The sequence below is a fragment of the Myiozetetes cayanensis genome, unplaced genomic scaffold, assembly GCF_022539395.1.
Source record: "Myiozetetes cayanensis isolate MyiCay16 unplaced genomic scaffold, myiCay2020 scf32, whole genome shotgun sequence".
Lineage (NCBI taxonomy): Eukaryota > Metazoa > Chordata > Aves > Passeriformes > Tyrannidae > Myiozetetes > Myiozetetes cayanensis.
In genome coordinates, this window is record NW_026087544.1 from 211,012 (window position 1) to 227,967 (window position 16,956).

At 56.8% G+C, this 16,956-nt stretch overlaps 2 protein-coding genes across 18 annotated transcripts; both read right to left on the minus strand.

Moving 5' to 3' along the window:
* Positions 1–962: 962 nt before the first annotated feature.
* LOC126645985 (inositol 1,4,5-triphosphate receptor associated 2-like) lies at positions 963–12,836 on the minus strand. Of its 13 annotated transcripts, none has more exons than XM_050326914.1 (15): positions 12,711–12,836; positions 6,793–6,947; positions 5,867–5,913; positions 5,418–5,494; positions 5,218–5,281; positions 4,846–4,921; positions 4,576–4,603; positions 3,798–3,938; positions 3,554–3,685; positions 3,104–3,251; positions 2,581–2,633; positions 1,945–1,995; positions 1,744–1,826; positions 1,533–1,646; positions 963–1,220 (listed from the first exon to the last, which is right to left on the minus strand). In XM_050326914.1, exons 2-15 carry the CDS (start codon positions 6,912–6,914, stop codon positions 1,061–1,063), a joined length of 1,296 nt encoding a protein of 431 aa, XP_050182871.1. In that variant the 5' UTR covers positions 6,915–6,947; positions 12,711–12,836; the 3' UTR covers positions 963–1,060. The 13 variants fall into 13 exon arrangements, 12 of the variants coding, with proteins under 12 accessions (XP_050182871.1, XP_050182873.1, XP_050182875.1 ...); XR_007630203.1 differs by having other exon boundaries at positions 1,083–1,220; positions 1,744–1,822; XM_050326916.1 differs by lacking the exon at positions 2,581–2,633 and having other exon boundaries at positions 1,744–1,822.
* On the minus strand, positions 12,790–16,926 carry FANCE (FA complementation group E). Of its 5 annotated transcripts, none has more exons than XM_050326911.1 (12): positions 16,529–16,924; positions 16,162–16,411; positions 15,239–15,872; positions 15,112–15,156; positions 14,762–14,821; positions 14,531–14,674; positions 14,327–14,450; positions 13,772–13,847; positions 13,575–13,641; positions 13,355–13,477; positions 13,114–13,213; positions 12,790–12,937 (listed from the first exon to the last, which is right to left on the minus strand). In XM_050326911.1, exons 2-11 carry the CDS (start codon positions 16,383–16,385, stop codon positions 13,115–13,117), a joined length of 1,596 nt encoding a protein of 531 aa, XP_050182868.1. In that variant the 5' UTR covers positions 16,386–16,411; positions 16,529–16,924; the 3' UTR covers positions 12,790–12,937; position 13,114. The 5 variants fall into 5 exon arrangements, 4 of the variants coding, with proteins under 4 accessions (XP_050182868.1, XP_050182869.1, XP_050182867.1 ...); XM_050326912.1 differs by having other exon boundaries at positions 13,355–13,480; positions 14,531–14,647; positions 16,529–16,923; XM_050326910.1 differs by having other exon boundaries at positions 13,355–13,480; positions 16,529–16,922.
* Positions 16,927–16,956: the final 30 nt, after the last annotated feature.

The window sequence follows — 16,956 nt, forward strand, 5'->3', positions numbered from 1 at the left end:
TTTGAATTCTGGGGTGAGAAACAGACTTTTCGCAAAGCAGACCAAAAGATTCGGGTGATGAAGCCAAACCGCTTCACGTCCCGCCCCCGCCACTATGCTGCTCCCCCCGCAGCCATAAACTGGCCAGGAGGGAGCCCGAGGCACGGGGGAACCCGGGCGCGGGGGGTCCGGCCGGGTGGCCCTCACGGCAAAGGAGCTCGCGGCCCGTGACGCACGGGGAGAACCTGCCACGAGGCTGTGGATGGTGACTCAGGGACACTGTGTGGGTTACGTAGGTCACCATGAGTCACTCGTGGCACTGCTGGCAGCTACGGCAGGCAGGATGACCCCTCCATCCCTCCCTCCTGCAGCGCCCTCGGGCTTTTTCCTGGGGCTCCTGGGGCTCCTGGTGCAGAACCCCCTGCCGTGACCCCGCACAGCTTGACTGGGCTGTTTCGGGCCCACCAAGTTGCTGGGTGCGGGCACAGTGAAGTCCACCCGTGTTTCAGGGCTGCTTGGAGACATAAACGGGGCATCTGAGTCAAACCAGGCCATTTTCCTATGCAGCAGAGTGGTCGGAAATGGCTCTCTATGAGCATTTTGTGATGCCATGGGAAAGGCTGAACAGGGACCTGCTCCTTCCAGCCCCAGCATTATCCCCCAGGCAACAGCAAATGAGCATTAGATCTGAATCACAGCAGGGACCAAGGGCGTGCGGTGGCAGAGGGCACATGGCCAGCACCGTGGGACACGGCTCTACTGCATATCCATGGCTGTGGGCAGCCCAGTCTGTCCCCAGCAGAGGGGATGTGTGGGGGCACACCTGCATCCCTCAATGTCCTGAGAACAGGCAAACTCACAGCATCAGTGAGGACTGCTGCGGCTTCCTGAACCCTTTATGCTTATATGGAGGTGCAAACCATACCTTAGATCCTACCACAGGATGTCAGGATGTTCCACCTGCTCCAGCATTACAATTCCCCCACTTTTCCTCTAATTTTATTATTCTAGAGTTTTGGTGATTTATGACATGGGGAACGAGCAGTGATGCCTCCTAGCTGCCTTCCCCTCCCCGGTCCAGCTAGGCCTTGGGTGATGCTGCAGACTGCAGCCGCTGCAGCTCTAGGACACGGATGAGGAGGAGGAAGGCGATGCTCAGGAGAAGCAGCCAGAAGAAAACCCAGTAGTGCTGCGGGAAGAAGAGCCATGGCCGCCACAGCTCCATTGCGGATCCCTTGGACCTGGAGAGAAGGCAACAGGAGACACTCGTCATCCGCGGGAGAGAGCAAATCCCACCTCCACCCCAGCTGGGGACAGGGAAGGGTGTTCAACACAGTCCCAGACCTCAGTGGCCCTTCTACAAACCAAAATGCAGCAGACCGGCAATGCATGGGCAAAACTGAGGCACAGCAAGGTCTGGCTGAGGCAGCCAAACAACATCCTGGCCCTCTACCACTAAATCCCCCAGCCTGCTTCCCAAGTGCTGGCCACCTGGGGACCGCAGAGAGTTCAGCAGCCCTAGGGGAATGCTGGGCACACACAGTACTGCTCACGTCAGCCCAAGCTGCTCTGGCTCCTCATCCGCTGCCCTTGAGTCTCGGCCATCTGCCTCAGCCACCAGCTCCCCAGTCATGGCGCTGCCCTGGCCCTGTGGCTCCAGCTCACTCCTGGGGAGGGAGAGGACAGGGTTTGTGCCATCCTGTATGGGCCAACAGCAGCCAGTACCATGGCTGCCCTGCCACCCAATGCCCTGCCACCAGTTACCTCTGGGTTCTGGGCCAGCGCTGGGCCCCCTCTGGCTCCGGCTCACCTGCCAGCGCTGCTCGGCTGTCGGGGCTGGCACCTGGCTGGGCACCAAAAGTGGAAGCATCAGTGGGGGACTCAGACCCCCAGTAGTACTGAGCCTGGGGACACATGCCCAACAGCGAGGCACAGTTCTGTGTGTCCCCCTGCATATGTCCTTACCAGGAGCTGCTTGGGGATGACAGCGATGCTGACTCTGCGGCGGGCAGACCCCTGCAACAGAGGGGCTGGGGGTGAACATCGCACCAGCTGCTTCTCATCACCTCCTTCCCTATCACCTCCCCAGCACAGGCAAGGGACACTGAGGAGAAGGGTCACTGCCAGCTCCCACTGGTCCTGGCACTAAGACGGGAAACCAGGGAGATGAAGGAAGTAAAAGCCAAGGGGTTTGCACCTGTCATTACTGCTTCAAGCTGTGCTGGTGGGGCTGCCTAACCCCCTCCCTGAGCACTCCCCTACCTCTTGAGCTGTAGGGGAATCAGTGCTGAATTCAAGCTGGTGCTAGAGAACAGCCAAGCCTGTGGTTCTTGAGCTATGACCCTGCAATGCAGAGGGGTTTGCCTGAGATCTCCTGGACAAGCAGCCCTGGGAACCCTGTCTGTCTCCCCACAGTGCTTTGAGGCTGCCCCTACATTTTGCCTTATCCCCAGCACTTCTAGCACATCTTCCCTGCAGGAAGCAGTGGGCCAGAGTGACATTGCCTGGGGACTACGGGGTGCATGGGGACAGCCAGCCAAGGGAGAACAGCAGGGCATGGGGAGGCAGTGGCTCTAAGATGGCTGAACTGAACCCAGTTACCTGCTGGAAAGTTCGCTTCAGGGGGTGAGGCCTCAGCCGTGGCTCTGCATGATCTGGGAGCAAAGAGAAACCACCTTATATCATCCCCCAACACTAAGATGGGGCTGATGTCCAGGTGGTTGCAAACCTCCCTCTCATCAAAGCTGTCCTAACCATGTGCTCTCTGCGTGGCAGGGGTGCCCTGGCCAGAGGAACCTGTTTGCATGCACAGCAAAGGCACATATGAGGCTTGGTGTCCACGGACAGAGAGTTCTTTGTGTGCACGGGGCCCCCCTGCCGTGCATTCCCAGCTGGGCTATGGGGGGATGGCTCTCCAGCCACCAGCAGCTGCTCCCTCGCTGAGTCTGCTGTTACACTGGCCCCTTGCATCTGTCATCAGGTCCCTGCTGTTCCCCACCACTTTTCCTCAGCTTGCACAACCCACTGGCCCTGTGGTGCAGAGTCACACTGGTCCCCCCCAGAGGGGTGTGGGACCAAGTCCTTGCAGGCCCCACATGGGCCCCAGCAGCAGAGCCCACCTCACCCTGGGTCTCTGCCAGCTGCCGGTTGCGGGAGTTTTGCTGGATCAGGCGTTTCATCTCCTCCAGCTCCGCGTGCTCCCGCATGTGGTGCCGCTTCAGGTTCTCCACGTGCTGGACCATCACCTCTGCTGCTCGGCTCATCCGGGCCTCCTGCAGCCAGGCCGTATGGGGGATTAAGGCCCCCATCCCCTGGTTCCTAAGAAGCCAGGTCTCTGCCAGTCCCTCCCTGTGCATCCCATAGTGCCTCCACCCAGGGAGTGCAGATACATCCCCTTCCTGCTCCCAAGGACAGGCAGATCCCTTGCAGCCTGGTACATGCAAACATGAGATCAAGGCCAGCACCACAAGGAGGAGGGACAAACCCCAGCAAGCCCAGGGATGAATCCCCAAGCCCAGCTATAGCACCCTCCATCGCTCCCAGCCCTGGCAGGGAGCCCCAGTTTTGCACAGACCTGGTGTACAGCCCCCAGCTTCTCCGCAGCGCTGGTTGCCCGCTCGACAGCTGCCGACAGCACAGCCAGGTTGTGCTGCAGCTGCTCCAGCATCTCTTTGCAGCCCACATTGGCACAGGATGGACCTAGCCTCTGTGGGGGGAGAGAATGGAGCTGCTGGAGCTGGGACTTTTGAGATGTCCAAACCCTTCCTGGGCTGGATGTCCCCAGCACATGCCAGCTCCCTGCCCTTGTGCCCACTTACCTCTAGGGCAGCCCGGCACTGCCCCAGCTCCTCCTGGATGTTTTCCTCTGCTGCATCCCGTGCCCGTTTCTCCACCTGTACTCGTTGCTGCAGGGTGAACATGTCACAGCGAAAAGCCAGCGCGAGGTGGGCAAAGGCTGCCTGCAAAATGGGGGGTGAGAGATGGGACAGGGGACAGAAAGGAAGCCACCAGGACCATTGCTGCTGTCTTCAAGGCACAGACAGACCTTGCAGTGTGCCACTAAACAGGGCAGTGCTAAAGACATTTAGCACTTGCCTTTCCCCAGCACCAGTTAGGCTGCTGCATGCTGGGGACAGTCCCTTGAAATGCCAGCCTGAGGAGACACGTCTCCCAGGCAGCCAATAACGCATGGAAATCCCAAGCCCTCCTGGCAAGAGCATGCACTGGGCAGACACCAGCCCTTGCTGTGGGTCCTGGCTGATGGTGGAGCCTGACTCAGCCCTGGCACTCAGAGGGAAATTATTTTTATTAGCGTGGCTCCTGCCACCTCCCTGGCTAAGGGCGCTCTTCCACCAGCTGCAGAGCACTTTGTAGGATTGCTGGGTGCTCAGAGGACAAACTCATCTTGCCATGGAAATGCAGCTGCCTCCAAATGCCAAAAGCATTGCTGGGAAAGGGTTTATAAGGTGTTTGCCAGTGGACTGCAGTGCCTGAAAGGTGTCCAGGAGCAGCACAGCCAAGGGACTGTGAGCCATCAAGGTGTCCATCCCTGTGTCCCCCTTCCCCAGCCCACCCACAGCCCCTGGCAGCCCTCACCTCCAGATCCTGCTCTGTCAAAGCCACCCTGTAGAAAAAGAAGTGCTGTCAGGGATGGAGGCATCATGGGGGCTGCATGCTGAAAATGCCCTTGTTCTGCCCCCTGGGGTGTCAGCCACCACCAGAAGTGGGAAGCCAAGTGCCCACTGCCTGGACAGCAACTTTTGTGCAATGATAAAGGAGGAAAGTCCAATCGCTGGACCATGTGGTACCCTGGGAATCCCCCTGTCCCGTAGCCCCTGGAGAGATGCAGGTGCTCACTGGTCTTACCTGTTCAAGCCTAATCTGTCCAGCGCCAAGAGCTCTCTGGGGAAACTCAGCACTGGCTCCTCCAGGGTTTCTGCATCTGCAGGGAGGCAGTGACACCATGATAGACCACACATGAGGGCTTTTCCTCAGCCTTCCCTCCTCCCTCTGCCTGTCTGTCCTGGCAGGGAGCAGATGCCCCTAGTGTGGAAACATCCCAATCCTTCCCCAACATCAGGGGGGCTTCAGGTTCCCCCAGGCCAGTCTCCCCTTCCCCATGTACCCACCAAGTGAGATGACCCCCATCCGAACATGTTGTTCTCAGACTCATCCACAGCTACTTCAAACCTTCCTCTAAAGGGACCCAGCTGGGATGTGGGATGGGGATTCACCCACCTTCTTCAGTCCTGTCACTGTCTCCAGTGTGAGCAGCCTGCTCCTGCCTATCCCTGCCTGGAACCTGGGAGGCACAAGGGTGGTGTTAGAACAAACCTCTCCTGGTGCTGCATGAGATCCCAAAAAGACCAGCACCAAGAGGCTGAGCCCAAGGGACTAGGGAGGGAAGGGCCCCCCCCACCTGTTACCCTCCCTCTCACCTCACTGACATGCTCCACACTCTGTTGGCTCCCAGCCAAAACCCTGTCTGGGTGCCTCTGGGGACTGCTCATCTTGTCTGGGGACAGAAAGGGTAGTGGGAGCAGGGCAGCAGGGTCCCCTTCCCAGCCTGACACCACTTCAGAGGAGACCACTGAAAACACCACTAGCATTTTGGCAGCCCGCAGGCTCACAGGGGACATGAGCTGGCAGGTGCCCTGCAAAATATCCCTGTGAGATAAAGGGAGCTGCTGCTAGGCAGGGAGGAAGGCAAGGTGCAGAGGGTGGGTTACAGCTGATGAGGCAGATCCAGGGGACAGGGTTGGGGTCCCAGGGCTGGAAGGGGTTGCAGGCAAGTGCTGCCTGGCCAGGGGACACCCTCCTGCTGCTCAGGAAGGGAGGGTGCAAAACCCATCATTTTGCCCCCATCCCCACCCTGGGCTGCCCTTACCTTCATCTGGAGACGTGAGGAGCCCGTACAGCTCTGCCTGCTGCTCCCTGTGGAAAGAAGCCTGGGTAAACCCTAAAGAAACTCAGAAAGCATCGGCAACATCCCGCCCTCCCCGCCCCCCGCCCTCCTCCCACTGCCACAGCACCCTTCGATGTTGCTGTGCGGGACCTGGGTCCCTTCCGAGCATCCTCCACAGCCTGCTCCGTCCCGGTCCCCGCTCTCCCTGACGCGGGTGCAGCAACCCCCTCCACTCCTGCTGCTGCTGCAGAGCCGCCACCGAGGAGCCTGCTGAGGCCGTTTCCAGCCAGCAATGAGTCACCGGCCCGCGGCCGTGCTTTTCCTCAGAACTGTCTTTTTTTTTTTTCTCCCTGGCTGCCAAGGGGACCTCACTGCGAGCTGGCCTCTTCCAGCACCACAACAAACCCGGCTGCCGACAGAGCCCAGACACAATCTCACATCACCCCCCAGGGATGGCAAGTCTGGGTGCATGCTTTCGCCCCCCTAAAAGTGCACTGGGATGGCCTCATCACTCCAAAACCCTGCCCTGGGTGCAAGAAAGTCTGGCAGCTCTGTAGCATCCCTGCTCACAGGGGCCAGGGATGCTGGAGCCCACCAAGGATGGCAGGTCACCAGTGCACGGAGATACAAGGGCTGATGTGCAAAGAGCCCTCTGTGGCACCATGCTGGATCCCAGCACACAACGTGGAAAGGGTTTGAGCCCCCAGACTTTGCCCCTGGCTCTGGAAAAGGCTATGGCAGGGCTTTTCCCTGACCTCCTGGCAAGCCTGGGGGCCACATCCTGAGAGCACTGGTTGCAGAAGAAGGGGCCACCATGCCAAAATGATGCTCAGTGTTGCTTGCCTGGCACTGCCATCCCATCCTTGCCAGCACCCAAGAACCACAGGGTGAACCTTTTGTGCACATACCTCTGGGGTGAGGGGCTGGGTCGGCAGCTCATTCTCTGCCGCTGGCGCCGCTGGCGTCCCTGGGTGAGTCCCTGCACCTCCTCTTCCCCCTCTCCCAACAAGGTCCCTGTGAGTGGCTTCATTTCTGGAGCACACAGGCTCCAGGACCAGCACACCTATCATGAGAGACATACAGTAGCTGTGCACAGATGGAGAATGCCTCTAAATGTTATATTTTTAAAGCATTTTCTCACCCAGTAGGAGCTCTAAGCACAGTAGGGAGGCCCACTGTGATTCAGAAGGAGGTTGGTGGGATTCAGATGGGCATGGAGCAAGGCAAATGAGGAATGTAATACAAGCCCCATTTGTGGGCAGCGCCAAGGGTGGACTTTTGCCTGGGGCTTGTGATGTGGGTCATCTCTGTGGGGGGAGGTAACTTTGCACTCACCAACCAGTGTGAGCACCCAGTGCAGAGACCAACCCACTGTCCCCCAGGCTGCAGACAGAGCAATCCCCAACAACCCTCCTGCAACACTGGTTCCCAGAGAGACTAATATGAAAGATTTCCGAGTCCAAGGGAGCTTGGGCAACTCATTTAAGCTGTTTAACAATATTTAAAGAATTAGAGAAAGATGCAGAAAGTCCACAGTCCCTCTCCCAGCCCAGGGTAAAGTCACTGTGCAGAACTGTCCCACAGGACACATCTCCTCAGAGGTTGTTCCCACAAACATGCAGATATGGGGCAGGAGAAATTTTTTGGCCAGGACACGAAATACAGCAGAGGTCTAAGGGGATAGAGAGTGGGGACTGCTTGAAGCCCCACATACCTGTGCAAAGCCTTGCCAAGCTCAGTCTAGGTCAGCCCAGCACCAAACAGGGCCATCACCCAACTCCCAGACCCTGATGACGGCATAAAAGCAAGCAGCACTTTCATCTGTCAAGGTCAGCCCATTTCATGCCCATACACTGGGAATTGTCGTCGACACCTTCAACCACCCAGGGGCTCAGGAGCCCCCAGCCACCAGGGATCAGCCAAACTCATCACACTAGTAAGCATCAGAGTCCTCTGGAGGCCTGGTCCCTGCTGCAAAGCGCTTGCTCCATCACAGCCACGGCAGACCCTGCAGCCTGCTGTTTTACTACAGCTCTGACAGCCTCACAGACATTCCTTATCTTTGTTTTACGGATGGAAATACAAAGGCACACAGCTGGTTTGGCATATGTAACCCCCTGGAGAACCAAACCGAGTGCTTTCCCTTAGCTTGGCATCTTTACCAGACGCTCCCCGGGTCATTACCTGCCTGAACTCGTCTCAAGCAGCCGAAGGCAGATGCTGGGGCCACCCAGCTCAGACCCAGCACTCAGCGCTGTTGGGCCCCAGTCAGACCCAGGAGGGGGTCTGGGGACGCGGCGTGACCGGCAGATGGTGGGTCGGGGGGTGCTGGAGCCCCACACGGTGCAAGCTGCCAGCAGCAGAGCCTCCTCGGAGGGGAGAGCAACCGCATCTGCAGCAGAAGGAGCTGCCAGGGACAAGCCAGATGAGAGAAGGCCTTTAAAGGAGATGCACAAGAGCAGCTGGGAGCTCCCTGTGCCGGCTGGGGCGGGTAGAGTGGGCTGCAGGTGGTCAGGCGACCTCTGCTTTTGGTGAAAAGCCAGTTTCTGCACCCACTCTCAGGAGGTGACAGAGCTGGAAAAAACTACGACTGCTCCCTCTGTGCTGGCTGTCTGTAGAGCAGAGTAGTCCTGAGTAGGAGGCTCAGGGCAGGGTGGTGGCACTCAGGACCTCCACAGAGATGGGGGATCCCCCCCATGCTTTCATGGGGGCTCAACACCAGGCTAAACCAGGATGGCTGATAAGGAACTCCTGTAGCATTGTATTTGGTGATGCAGGGAAGCCATTCTGTCCAAGCCCCCTACTCCTCCTGCCCCTCTCAACAGCCCTACTTTCCCACCAGCCATCACCTTACTGCCCCTTCCCCTGCCCAATCACTTTACTCAAATCCATCACATCCTCTAAATCAGCTTTCTTGCCCTAATGAGCTTACACAGAGTCAGACTCGATGCTCAGCACTACCAGGCTAAGCAGGCAACTGCTGTTGCCCCCCCCCTTCGTGCCCAAGGGACCCTGATGTACCCCAAGGAACAATGCAGCCCTTCGGATCTGCAAACCTCCTAAGCCTTGAGAGGGCAAACAGCATCTCCCAGCCCCGGGGCAGACCTGGCCCAGCCTCTGCCCTGCCTGCCAGAGCAAGGGGCCGGGGTGTGGCCCCAGGGCTAGAGGTCACAAAACAAGGGGGGTGGAGGACACTTTTGCACACATCCCCAGCTTCGTCCCCGGGAGCAGCCTGGCACCAGGCAGCAGATCAGGCTCTGTGGTCTCTGCTCCAATGTCCTGCAGGTCCACAGCTACAGCAAGGTGCTCCAATAGGGACACAGATCTAAGGACACCATCACACTGACTCCCCTATTCCCTCCCACACTCTGGGGAGGGTTAATAAGAGGCAGTGCCCCTCTTTGCAAACCATCCCATTCAAAGAGCCTCTAAAGGCATTTACTAAAAGTACCCATGGATTTTTATCGATTCTTATTTTTAGCCTCAGAGCATCTAAATCGTGATTACAATCCAGGTATCATAGAGCCTCAAACAAGAAAAAGCAGCCCAGCTCCCCTCACACAGACCTGTTCAGTGGGAATGAGCAAGACCCTGCTGGGAGTTCTCCAGCCCGGGCAGGTGAGCACGTGGCTGTGGGATCTGGCTTTGCCCCCTATTCTCCTTCCAGCGAGGTCCCTCCGGTGATGCAGCAGCTACTGCGACAGCATCTTCCAGGGCTCCTGCCGAAGCTGAGCTGAGCTCGCAGCTCAGATCACAGAGACTCTGGTCATCTGGATTATCCACTTCTTGGAAGAAAGCTGCTCAGACCGACACTGGCTGCTACTGCTGATGTAGCAAGCGTGATTTATTAGGTCTGTGCAGGGGCCCAACAGTATAACAACAGCACAGTCCTACCACAAAGTCACCTTTCTGGGGCCCTGGCTCCTCAGCCAACAGGCACCTGGCAGCCACCAGACTACCCAAGGGAGAACATGGTTCTCTTCCTATGATAAAAAGTGGTTGGCAAAACAACAGATGAGAAGGAAAAATGTTCTTTTTATTCAGTTTTAAATTCTAAGTTAAAAAAAAATATTGCTGAGCCTTCCCCAGAGCACTTCAGTCTCACATCTGGGTGTCACAGCTCCCAAGTTTCCATGCAAAGCAGCATCAGCATGTTGGGGATTACACACAGGCATTAACAGGCTGTCACTGGACACGCAGTTACCTCCAGGGAGAAGCAGGGTGACTATCAGCCCTCGACACTGCTGCAAGAGGGTAACACAGCAACTACCTGGACATGCCTGCAGCTCCTGCTTGGAGAGGGGTAGCCCCTTGGGAATGGATATGGACCATTTTCAGGAGAGCCACTGAGTTTCAGCCCTTTCCAACAAGGTGCTGCATGGCCCAAGGCTTCTCCAGGGCTCTGATGTCTGGTGTTTAACATCTGTGGATGCAGTATTTGCACACATACCTCTGCCCATCCCAAGGAGGTTCTCTGCTGCCTAATCACAGCACCACGATAGCACTTGGGGAGCAGAGAGATCATCTTGTCATGCAACTGGTTCAAAAATCACTGTGGAGGATGTGGAGGCAGCATAGTGGACAGATAACCCATGTAATGGTATATTATGAATTTCCTTTAAAAAAACCGAAGAGCTGTTAGGCCAAAAAGGGAATTCCCCACTGTACTATGAAGGAGGTAAATCTCTACAGAAGAGGAAACAATCTCTTCACCAATACTGCTATTAAATCAGGACAAGGGCAAAGCCAGTCCTGGTGCTCCCTCCACCCTTGGCTAAGGTTCTGCTGAACTATAAAACCAGACAGATGTTTTATGCTGCATCCATCTCTTTGCACTGTTTAGGATGGATTTTTAAGTTCTTGAGAGGGTCAAGAGGAGTCAAAAGTAAAGTTTTCTGTGTGGGTGCTACCAACCACCCCACAAAGAAGCAGTCTATCACCAGCATGTTTAGTGTCTCTGGGGTTTGCTCCAAATTCTCCTTACACAACTGTTATCTGCACGTACACCCCAGAGGAATCCACAGCACATGACAAGCTGCAGCCAAGAGCAAAACCAGGGCTAAGAAGGCTCTGTCCACAAGCCAGAGTAATGCTTCCCAGCAGAACAGGAATCCCCCTTGCAGTTTGCAAAGCTGATCCCTTCCCGACTACCATTTCTTGCAAAACCCACATAAGCTGGCCCAAAGCACAGCTCCTGGTGTGTCCTGACGAGTTGGAGGCACAAGCTGCAATGCAGCAGTAGCAGCCAGGAACTGTCACAATGAGCCCACTGCCTAAAGACAACACTGAGGAGTTACAAAAACAGACACCCCTTGGTGAGCAGCCATGCACCATGGCCGGAAAATTTCCAACCCTTTATCACTGTCCAGTCCACAGAGACGCCGAGGCTTCCCCATGGAGCTCCAGGTACACATAGCATGTACATCCTCAGCAACGACACCATGAAGCTGATTGACATGAATTTTAGAGATCAGTTTGTCCTCGGTCATCTTCACATGACCGACAGCCACGACCAGATGGAGCAGTGAGGACAATGACACTGAGGTCACTTGGTAGAAGCTCTGCAGGGAAACTGCAAAGACCAGAGCCTGCTACCTAATAAAGACAGAACAGCAGTCTCAGACCTTGATGATCATGGCACAATTTCTATTTATGTCGTATTTTGGGCAGCCCTACAATAGCTTCACTATACTGAGCCACTAACTCAGTGGAATGCAAACACAGCAACAATCCAGCTCCCTGGAGGTTTCTGTCCCCCAGCTAATGCAGACTTTGAAGCCTCTTCAGTCCACAGTTACCTAAAATAGCTTAAGAGATTCTTATATAAAGAAATCTGTGCTCTCAGCCTTAAGAGCATCACCTAATGCTTCATAGTTTCCTTCCTCTTGCTGGATCTAAATGAGCAAACTTGAAGCAGTCACATGGCACACCTACATGTTTTAACTCCCTTTCTCTTTTTGTAAGTGTAAATGTTTATGGATTTTTAAATAGCTCCAAAAGTATGCAATGTTTCTAACCTTCATTAAAACCCCAGCAGGATCTCTCTGAGTCCATCCACTCTCTCCCATCCTTTTCCTCCCAGCTCTCAGAGGAAGTGCCTAATAGAGGTTTCCAGCAGGTATTTTCAAGGATACAAGATAGAACTTTGGGCACACTATAGAAGCATTTTATTTATTAGAATATCATTAAACACCCTGCAATGGGAAGTGTCATCATCCCCACACACACAGCAGGGTCCCTGGCAAACAGGAAAAAAATGTGGATTTAAAGCAGAAAATTCAAGAAAAAAAAATGAAATTCAAATTTCCCAGCTCTCCAGCTAAATCCCACTCTCCTGAACCCAGAAATCTGTAAATCCCAGCAGATCAGATACCCAGCGCAGCAGATCACTGCCACACTGCTCCGAAACCAGCTCGGCTATCGAAGAAGAATGCTGACATGCACAGAGCTTGTGCCTTGGAACGAGACAGTGTAAAATCAGGATAGTGAATTAGGTCCAGAATTATTAGCTTCACAGAGCCTCAAATCAATATCTGTCCTAGTTCAGTGACGAGTTCTGAACATTAAGAACCCAGGATCTGCCAACTCAGCCCCCACAGTCCCGCCGGCCGCCATCCTTGGGGCGGCGGGGAGGGCGCCATGTTGAGTGCGGCGCGGCGGGGCGCCATGTTGAGTGCGGCAGAGGGGCGCCATGTTGAGTGCGGCGCGGCGGGGCGCCATGTTGGGTGTGGCGGAGGGGCGCCATGTTGAGTGCGGCGGGCTGAAGGAAGAGCACACAGAGAGAAATGCCTGGAAACACGTTAATTGTTTAAACAAGAACCCTCACCTTCGAGTCCCGGGGATGTGGGGTGCTGGGATGGCGCTGCCCAGTGATAGTCCCCTCACATCAGGTGCTGCCATGAGGCTCTGGGCGCTCTGTGTGGCACAGACCCCACCTGTGGGGTCCCACCGCACTGGGGGGAACCCAGTGAAGCGAAGGCTGCAGCTGCCACTGCGCAATGAGTGTCCTCTATGCAAGGAAGTTGTCACCTCGCAGTTCCCTTTGGTGGTCACCTGAGAAAAGAAAAAGAAGACAAATCAAGAACAGGGAAGCCCACCGTCACCCACACCGTGGCACGATGCTGGCATGGCTCCATCATGGCATCTGTGGCGCCTGCTGGTTTCCCACTGCTGGGGCAGCCTGGATTGCAGAGCCTGTCATCCCCCATGACAAAGACCCCTGCACCCACCTCACTTGGCCCCTTCCAGCACAGCCTGCAGCGATTTCTTCAGAGCCGCATTGTTCTGATCCAGGGCGGCAGCCAGACTGCTCCGGTGAGCTGGGGTGATCTGGGATCAAGAGAGCACAAGCTTGGAGCGCTGCCCTGCCAGGAGCCCACCTGAGACCCCTGGACCAGGTCCCAGGCCGGCTGCAGCCCTGGTTGCCAGCTCACCAGCCCATCTGCAGGACCCGAGCCTGGTCTCACTCACCTGGTTCTGGTACATGGTAAGCATGGCCGTCACCAGCTTGGCATAGTCCAGTGATGTGGCAAAGGCTGAGGCCTGCTGGCACAGAGTCAGGACCAGGAGATCCAAGAGCTCTGGGGGGAGCACCTTCTGGAAGAAACCCAGGAGTGGGTAGGAGAACTGGTCCTTGCTCCAGTGCTGCCAGAGTCAGGAAGGAAACCTGGGGACAAGGGGACTCCCTCACCTGCCGCTCCAGCACGGCCTGCACTACCAGCAGGAGCTTCTCTGACAAAGGCAACTCCAAGACTTGGCTAAAAGTACAGTGAAGAGGAGAGGTGCTGCCCCACAGCCTTGCTGGTGCTCCTGAGTGGCCAGAGCCAGCTGGACCCATTCAGGCAGGCACGAGGCCAAAGCAGCGCTGTTGACCCTGTAATCCCTCACCTTAGCACCAGCTGCACACAGCGTGGCTCCAGGCAGTCCTCCACAAGATCACACACCAGCTTGGTCTGCTCAGCACCTGCAAGGACAAGGCAGATGGGGAAAGCCTTCAAAGGCCGCCAAATCCACAGGGATGTGCCCAGCTCTTCCTAGCACCCCTTCACACAGGTGTATGCCTCAGTCAGGACAGCAGAAACCACACAGTGCCCCGTTCTATCGTTCACGATAATCCTGCTTCCTTTGCCCACCTGCACTAAGGGTTTAAATAGCACCAGTCCCTAGGAAAAGAGGTTCATGCATGAGGAGAGGCGTTCAGCCAGCAGTTGGGAAAACTGATGCTGGAAGCTAGCCTGGCCTCCCCTCTCTCTCCATCTCACGCATCTGTAAACCCATCTCCCATTCTAACTCAAGTGTTTGCTTGCTCAGGTAGAACCAGCCCCGTGTCTCCATGGATCCTAACACATGTTCCACGTGACAAATGCCTCCCAGAAGACAGCACTCTGCAGTTGGGGCCCTTCTCCAGCTCCCACAGCCATGTCTCCCACAAGCCCACCGCACCTTCCCTTGGCTCCTGCAGGACTGCAGCCACCACCACATGGCAGAAGGGCTGGGAATACTTGGAGCAAAATGAAGAGAGAGCAGCCATGAGGTGTCGGGAAGGTGGCTGGGTAAGGGACAGGACCTAGGGACAGAAAAGGCAGGAGGTGGGGATAGTGGAGAGGGAAACAAGGAGCAGGAAACCTCTGCTGCCCTTGCACGTACTCGCCTGAGGAAGAGCTGCTCTGCCAGGACGGCCGCGCTGGTGTAGCTGAGGTCAGGGGTGAGAGCCAGCAGCCACCTGCAGAAATGCCCCAGGAAGGGCTCTGGGCACACAGACAGCTGGAGGAAGGAGCACAGTCCTTCAAGCTGGGGATGGCAGAGGGGGTGGGACATTAAGGAGGGCAGCAGGCCCTCCACAATACTGGTGGCTGTAGAAGGGATGCTGAGACTCGCCTGGCGGGGGGAGCAGTTGTTCAGGATGCACAGCTCAGGTGGGATGCTCAGCTCAGAGTGCTGGAGGGAAAACAGTACTAAGTAATGCACCAACTAAATCAACACACAATACACAGCTCCAAGGCTTCTCCCTTCCCCCCACGTCAACCAGAGCTGTGCCCACAGGCTGCCCCTCACACAGCAACCCCTGCGAGGTGCAGGCACGTATCAGTATCCCAGCCTGGAGGAGGTGGCAGTAGGGCTTTCTATCCTTGTCCAGTCGGTCCCGTGAAACCCACCTCCTTTTGAGGCCCTGGCACAAGCCCACTTAGATCACTAGCTCCAGGAGACAGACAGAAGCAACCACTTACGCTGGACTCCTGCAGCAGCAGCATTTTCAGCTTCTGTCCATGCACCTGAGGGAAATGAGATGAAGAAAGGGGAATTAGGCTGTAAAGGCTCACTCTCTGGAAGGGGAAGGCAAACCCTACTCGGTACCTGGAGAAAGGACTTGACATCCGCTGCCAGCTCTGTCTGGGCAACCTTCCTGAGCTCCCCAACTGCATCCTGCTGGGAGCTATCTGGAATAGCCCCATCTGTGCTCTCAGCACATGTAGCCACTGAAGGCTCCTGAGGCACCTCCTCTTCTATCCCTCTCACATCCCCACATTCCTGGGGTCCCAGAGGGTCAAACGCCACCTTATCCAGCAGCAACCTCTTCTTCTCTCTGTCACTGACCAACTCCACTCCCTCCTCCGACACTTTCTTGCACTTTCCACCCTGAGGCACAGAGTCAGCTACATCTCCAGTGGCATCAGGCTGGTTACGGAAGCACCAGTTCCATTTCTTTTGCCCCTCTGGTTTGCTCTGGGCAATTTTCTGGCACAGGCACCTAAGCTGCTGCTGGCATGCAGAAGATAGTGGAGTGGGAGACGGGAAGCACTCTTCTGCTCTTGGTCCCTGCTGGAGCAGACCCCCCAGTGTCCGCATCCAGGGATCCACATGGGAATCTTGTTCTATGGCCTGGAGCAGCTGGCCAAGGCAGCCCCCTGGCACTGCATCCCGTGTCACGAGGAGCAGGGAGAAGAAGTTTCTCTGGCACATGATGGGCAGCAGCAGCAGCCGTGGCTTCCTGGGTAAGGGGAGAAAAGGAAAGGCAACTTGTCACAGCAAACATCCTCATCCTGACTCCAAGCTACCCTGTGGGTCTCACTATGGAGCAAGAGGAGGAGGCAGCTAATGCCTTCACCAGCTTTTGCAGACACAAGCTGACAAGCTGGGAGACCAGCCGGTCACTGCTACAATCCCAGCTTCAGGCATGGACCGTTGCACTGGGGTAAGTGGACATGCGGTCCCAAACAGGCACCTGACACGCCAAACCTCCCACAAAACACCAAGTTTTAGAAACGCATCCGACTCACACAGCCAGGACGCCCTGCGGCCCCTCCAGCACGGGCTCCTCGGCGCACAGGGCTGCGGTGAGGGCCTGCCAGGGGAACGCCTGTCCCGGTCCCTCGAGGGGCTGTTCCCGCTGCAGCATCCGGAGGGCGGCCAGTGCCCCGGCGGGGCCGGAGGCCAGCGCGTGGAGCAGGAGGCGGCAAGGCCGGTCAAAGCGCAGCAGCCAGGGCGGGCAGCCGGGCTCCATCGCTGCTGCGGGGGCTCCACAGCCGCCTGTGAGACACGGGGGAGAGCCGGGCACGGGTCACAGGGGGAGAGGCGCAGCAGCATCAGGACCAGCCAGCCGTGCTCGGATCCGACCCCGGCGTCAGTTTCGGGGGCTGCCCTTACCTGCCCTTCCCCCCCGAGGATGCGGGAGCGTCACTGGGGTCGCACCGGGGGCCCCTCCAAGCCCTCTAACACCCCTTCCCCGGCAGCTCCCTCATCCCCAGCTCAACTCCCGCTGCCCTCCGGGGGGGCTCCCCCCGCCCCCTGTGCACTGCCCTGTGCACTGCACAGCCGGGGCAGGCCCCGACACTCATGGGTGTCCCCCGGCCTCGCTCTACCCGCTGCTTCCAGGCCCGAAGGCGCTGCTTCCGGCCCCGTCCCGAGAAACGCTAATCAACGGCGTGCAAAGGAGTCATTATGCAAATGTCGCCTAATGCCAAAACCGCCCCGCCCCCTGGGGGTAGAGCCACCCAGCCCCCAGACAGAGACTCCCGGCGCCGTGACGTTACATACGCGTTTTATTTCGTAATTCCCGGATTTGGTTAAAACCA